This window comes from Catharus ustulatus, chromosome 27 (genome assembly GCF_009819885.2).
Source record: "Catharus ustulatus isolate bCatUst1 chromosome 27, bCatUst1.pri.v2, whole genome shotgun sequence".
In the NCBI taxonomy this organism is placed as follows: domain Eukaryota; kingdom Metazoa; phylum Chordata; class Aves; order Passeriformes; family Turdidae; genus Catharus; species Catharus ustulatus.
In genome coordinates, this window is record NC_046247.1 from 4,429,530 (window position 1) to 4,436,017 (window position 6,488).

A 6,488-nucleotide genomic window follows, 5' to 3' on the forward strand; every position below is an offset into this window, starting at 1 on the left:
GGTGAAATTGGGTTTAGTTGGTGCATGAAAAAGTCTTTGGTGTTCATTCCCATGAAGTGTTGGAGTGATTCTTTCAAAGACCCTTATCACTTCTAGGGAAGATAACTTTCCCTTAAAAGTGTAAAACAGATGCAGGGACAGTGCAGTAGTCTCTGGTACAGGCTAAAAGAGTCAACATCACTTACACTTTCCCAAGAATCTGACAAATTTGCAGCTTAGTATAAATAAAGTGACGGGTCTATTGTTTCTCAGCTCCAACACCTCCTTATCACCACGATTTGTTGCAGAAGAGTGGTGGAAACATGGCATGTGACTCCATCTGTAGAGTCTGGGGGGAGGAATATCCCTGGGAATCGACAATTCAGCACTTACAGAAAGGGAAGATGCTCATGACCCACTGGCATGAAGGGCTCTGCTGTTCTGCCTGGCACTGCTGGGCCATTCGAGTTGGATTATGCAGCTGTATCTCATGGGATTTACTGACTGGGAATGGGGACTGGTTCTTAGCTGGTGGAAATTTTGAGAACAATTTAAGCTGGTATAATTCCAAGGGTTCAGGAAATTTATTGCACTTCCTTCTGCCACCTAAAGCTCTGGCCCTGGAGAGCCAACCCATGGCTGCTGCAGCAAAGCCAGAGCTGCCTCAGAGTGATTTTGTCATAAACCTGCACAGGGGGAATTTCTTGCCTTGGCCCATGCCTGGCACTGCTCCTGGGCCATTTGCTTTCCTAAGAAAGATGGGAAAGGGAGTGGTGCCCTTCTGCTCCAGATGCCAGATCATCTGTGCCAGTTGTCTTTGACTGAAACAGGGAAAGAGTGAAGGAGGTATGAAGAAAAAAGGAAAAAAACCACCTTCTTTATGCCTTAATGATCCAGGAGCTTGAGAATTATCAGGACGTAAGATCTACAAAGATGCATTAAGAAAAAAAATGAGCATGTAAAGAACTTTATAAAGATATTACAGAACACTGAATAATCTAGGTGTGATTGCCCATCACTCACGACCTATAACAGCTCTGGAAAGCCCTGAAAATGCCAATCAACATAGATAACGTACAAAAATATGCCTTTATTTCTGTGAATTTAGATGTGCCCTTTTGGCACCAAGAGCCCTCCCAAACAATCCAGTGATCAGCTCCATGTCCTGACAGGAGGAGAGACTCGGTTGCGATCTGGACAGCGAAGAGCAGCGAGAAGGAAGCAAATGGAACAAAATATACAATCCCTACACGACGTGCCCATTCCCCATGACAGGAAACATACAATTATCTGTACAGGCCTCATTAAATAACCTCATTAAATAGCAAATCCCAAATGTACAAATTTACAGACTGAATTATTAAATACTCCCCCTGTGCCCTCCCTGTGCGTGCCTTCCCTCCTACTATCTGCAGCCACACTCTGACACCACCATGCCCTCGTACTTGAACTTGTAGGTGACCACCCCTGCATCCAGGTAGAGGATAGAAATGGGGTCGAGTTTGGTGGGCACACAGCAGGCCTTGGAGGCTTTCTGGGGGTTCTTCAGATGAACCAAAGTCTTGACTATGGCGTGTTTGGTCGGCGTGACGTGCTCTGTCAAGGGGTAGGCGCACACCCCGTGGCACTCATAAGCTTCGTACCCTGCCGGGGCGATGATCCAGGAGTCCCAGCCAATCTCCTTGAAGTCGATGTAGAGCGGAGTCTTTTTGCAGTAGTTGCCTTTGGCATTCCTCCGGATGCGGGCGGTGGAGTCGTAAATGATGTTGGAGCGCATCTGGAGCAGCGCCTCCTCCCCGGGCTGGTCGTGGAAATTGCCAACCTCTAGGTTCTCCAGGTCCAGGAGCTGCTCGTGGTCTATCATCTCGTTCAGCTCTTCCTTCTCCTCCTTTCTGTCATTGCTTTGGTCATCAGAGTACACAACCAACAGGGGCACGTGCTTGGCCTCGGAGTTGATGTCGATATCGAGTTTCCCTTCCCCGTTCTGCTCCTCCCCTTCCCTGCTGTCGATGTGAACTTCCAGCCGGTGCGTGGTCAGCCCTGCCCTGCGCCAGCGCCGGATGGCCTCGGTCACCTCGAAGCTCTCCCACTCGCTGCTGGTGCCGTAGATGTGCCTGGAGGCCAGGGCCACCATCTTCCTCTCTTCCCCAGCCCCCACATGGATGTTCTCCAGCACTTCGAAAATGGTCACCTTCCTGTCGAGCCCTTCATAGAGCCTCTGGTCCCGCTCCACCAGGGTGTAGAGCCTCAGCTCTGCCATGGTGATTTCCTCGTGGTGAGGGATGGAAACGTTGAACAGGAGCGGGTATTTCCGAGTTCCCGTAACACCAACAGGGTGGGAATCCAAGTCTGCAAAGGACAAAAATCAAATGTTTTAGAAGAGTCAATACATGCAGAAGCACACACACTGAGAGTCATCCAGCATGTGGGGTTTCACCTGGACAGCGCCAGGAAAATGTTTTTCAGCACTTGCCACAACTGTTCTTGGAAACAAGGTCAAGGTTATTTTAGATGTGTAAGGACAACAAGGTCCCAGACATGCTACAGACCTGGATTTAGTGATTCTGTCCCCAGGCTTTCCAGGGATCTCCTTGCCAAATGGAAGGTTTACATATTAAAAACAAGTTGCCTAATATTGACATAAAAATCACTTCTGGGCTGCTGCACAGCAACTATTTAATAAACAAGTGAAAACATTCATTGGTGCAAGAAGACAGAAAGACGTGGCACTGGAGCCAACTTGAAATGGGCAACATGTCTGCAAGAACAAGAAATATGTGTGCTGTAGTGTTCCTGGGTTAGCAGGAGTTCCCTGCTGCTCAGACACCCCTCAGACACAGAAAGGGCCAAGGAAAGGAAAAGCTGCTTTAGAAGATGTTTTACATCAGGAAGAGCAGGTGGTGACACGAGGGTGACCTGGCACCCACAGCTCCCCTCCCCTGGGCACCTTTAGCAATAGAACAGGTGTGAAAGACAATGTCTGGTGTCACTTGGGCTGCCTGTCCTGGTTGCCCTGCTGCTGTCCGCACACAACATTCAGGATCTGCTCACGAGGGTGCTCTTGCTGCCTCCTTGCAACCCAGAAGGCAGATTGGGACACGGAGGCTGGAACTATAATTAATGCAAAGGCAAACTGTTTGTGACCTCTTACTCCCTTCATCTCTGCCTTCCCCAATTTTTCTGTGTTTGTAGAAAAATTACTCTGATAAAGCCACAAGGCCTGGCCATGATCCACCAGTGCACTTAGGCAAGGCATGAACTTCAGCATGTGACTTGTGTTGTTTAACTCCAGTTTGGAGGCTTTGAACCACCTGCCTTTTTTTTTTTGATTTTGATCTCTTCACAAATAAAATAAAAAAAAAGGTGGGGGGAATTGTGCTTCCATTTCCCTGTCAGCTGGTCAAGGTGGGAGCAGGACCCGCTGTGCAGAGCCAGGGTAGGAGCAGGCCCTGAGCTCCTCTCGTACAAACAGGACGTGACTCTGCTCTTCAGTTGGACAGTCCATAGGGTGCTGTTTCCAGTACAGTCCTAGGAGGGCTGGGAAGAGAGATTTGGAGTCCATAGAAAAACAAAAATTTCCCTTAACAATTTCCCTTTATTTCAAGAACAAAGAGCTAATTCCAGCCATGCCACCTGTTATATTTCTATAATAAGGGATTTAATGGATAGTAACGAAACTGCAATTATTCCCAGTTTTCATCTGGCAGAACAAAACAATTCCATGCTCTGTTTCTCCTGTCCTTCTCATTGCAAGTAATTAATTTCTTTATCAAAAGAGCTCTTTAGCATGAAAAGGGTGGGTCTTAATTATACAGACTTTGAGGACACACGAAAAACATGAATTGCACAGTCCTCAACCTGCATGTATTTGTGTTCTTATCAGCAGTCTGGCTTTGCATCTTGCTGGTTTGGATTGGAAGAGATGAGAGAAAATTGGAAAAGGCAGAAATTTAAGGGCAGTTTTCGGGAGTTTTTCCATTTCATACAGAACTTCTGCAAGAGGCACAGCAGGGCAGCACAGAGCTGCCAACACCACCTGGCAAGGGTCAGTCTGTGCCATTTCACTGCTGCAAACCTGAATTTTTGCAGGTGGAATGATTTCAGATTTGCATCACTAAACCACAGCTTGTTTTATTCTTTACAACACTGTACTTGGCAATCTTTGTCCCATCATTTCTTTTTCAAATAGCACAAAATAGAACAACATCTCCTGTGTCTGTGCCTTCACTCCTGCTGCTGAGTAGAGACAGGCAAGGCAAGGTGAGCAACTGGCCACTATTGCCTGCAACTACTTTGTCACCAACCTTTCAATAAATTTCTTCCCACTGGAGAAAAGAATATGGAAAGAGACTAAACCACAGTGAAGAGTCTGTTCATACCAGAAACACGCTGCTGGGAAAGGGTGCCTGGGCCTGCCAGGAGATGGGAGCAGAGCAGGGTTTGGGGATTCTCTCCTGGCCTCTCACTGCCCTGCCAAACTCAAGTGACTTCCACTCAGCCTCTCCTGACAGCTCATCATTTTGAAATGGCAAATGTTGAGGAAAAAGCGACAACATCTTTAACTTCATGAATTAAATGAACAGAGAATGAGACAGGCCTTGTGGCAGCTTGAACAGCCACATGTGCCCCATGGCAATTGGGCATGAATCAAAGCACTTGCATTTGCCATGTGGATTAATAGATACTTGAAACTGTTTAGATGAAAAATTCTTTTAGCATAAAATGTGTTGGTGTATAAAATGTATTGGCAAATTATTGAATATAATTGCTGCAGCATTATCTCATCCTTGTTTAACTGAGGGTAACGTGGAAGGAAAACCAGAGGAAAGCAGAGAGGGAAATGGCACAAGGGCATTTGCTCAGTTGGTTGGAGCAGGGAGTTAATAATGCCAAGGTTATGTCTTTGATCCCTGTGTGGGCCATTTGCCTAAAAATTGGATTTGATCATCCTTGTGGGTCCCTTTCAACTCAGAATATTCTGTGATTCTGTGATAATTCTTTGGGTTTTGTTTGTTTGTTTTTATTAGGATATAGTCTGGTACTCCAAAGTAAAACCTCTTGGTTATCCAAAATTCCTCTTCACTTATTTCTGTGCATTTTCTGGACTGTGCACCAATGCCAAAGGAAGAAAACTTTACAAATGCCACAGTGATCAACAGTGAGAGCACATTAACAGAAAGCTGTACTTGGTTAAGCTCATAATTTTAAAATACTACATTCAAATATCGTATTAGAAAATACACTTTGAACAGTGCAAAAATGAGCCTTGCCTTAATTTCAAATATTACTTAAGGTATCCATTTAAAGAAATCAATCACCTGAATACAAATTGTATGTGTCACTGTGTGGATAAAGAAATTGATGCACCAAAATTACACTTGGTGCTGCCCCAGTGCTAAAGACACACCTTCCCCCAAAACCCTGCAGTCTCCAGAGCAAAGGACAAGGACTCTCTCACCAGAGCTGGGGTCTGGGCACCCCTACCACAGCTGCTGATTTCCAAGGCCATCCTCACCAAAAGGCCTTTTGCCTAGCATGCTTCATGCTCTGTACCTGGTCAGGACATTTGACACTGGCTCTAAAGATGCTCCTTTCTATCCACTTCTCCCAGAGATGAGCAGCCCTTACCTTCATTTTTGAAGCTCCTGATGATGTTTGCAGAAGGCATCGATGTCCTGTCTGTGGCAAACCTGTTGTACAGTTCTAGCATGTACTCTGGTGGGTCCACCTTGGCTGACTCGTGCAGGGGGATGTCAGAGAGGTTCAATGTCTTCAAAAATTCATTTTTCATGTTCTGGAGCAGTGTGTTGAAATCAACCCCATCTTGCTCAGAGAGGATCTCATCAAAAAGAGGCACGTCTTCCTCCAGGGAAGAGTGCTCCAAGCTCAGGATGGGACTGCAGGCTGCAAGGTGAACCAGGAGGGAGAGGACAGCCCAGAGCTGGAGAAGAACAGAATCCATGGCTTCGCCCGCGCCTCCAACCGCGCTCAACGAGCTCTGGCTCTCGTGTGGGCTCGGTGGCGGTTTTATCCGCTGGGTTGTGCGCGGCTTGTGTCACAGAGGGATGACAAGTTTGGAAGCTCTTGTCTTGAAACTTGTGATCCGTCCTGTCTGTCTGCCCCTTCCCCCTCCCCAAAACCAGGTCTCGGTAATTGGATCTCACTCTCCTCTATGGCCGCCTTGCCTCTCTTATCTCGGCCAGTGGAAGCTGCTCACCAGATTTGTTGCTATCTCGCCATCCCCTCTCCCTTAATGAGCGTTTTGTAAACATTCTGCGCGGGACTCTCAGAGATAGGACAAGTTTCTCCTCAGAGAGGAGCTGCCCTTCCTTTCTCCCTCCCGGTAGCTGACTTTGCCTGCTGTGTGTGAACCGTTTCCATCCGCGTGGATTTCAGGAAAACACGTAAATTCCATGGAACCTCTCTCCAAATGCACCCATTTCACACCAAGGGCAAACAACAGCTCTCTCTGCCCTTTTCAAAACTATTTTAGAGTCAGGTCTTTGTGT

The 6,488-nt window shown here is 46.8% G+C and overlaps 1 protein-coding gene across 1 annotated transcript; it reads right to left on the reverse strand.

The window, feature by feature from the left end:
- Positions 1-1,221: 1,221 nt before the first annotated feature.
- On the reverse strand, positions 1,222-5,941 carry BMP10 (bone morphogenetic protein 10). Its single transcript, XM_033081436.1, has 2 exons — positions 5,608-5,941; positions 1,222-2,328 (listed from the first exon to the last, which is right to left on the reverse strand). Exons 1-2 carry the CDS (start codon positions 5,939-5,941, stop codon positions 1,385-1,387), a joined length of 1,278 nt encoding a protein of 425 aa, XP_032937327.1. The 3' UTR covers positions 1,222-1,384.
- Positions 5,942-6,488: the final 547 nt, after the last annotated feature.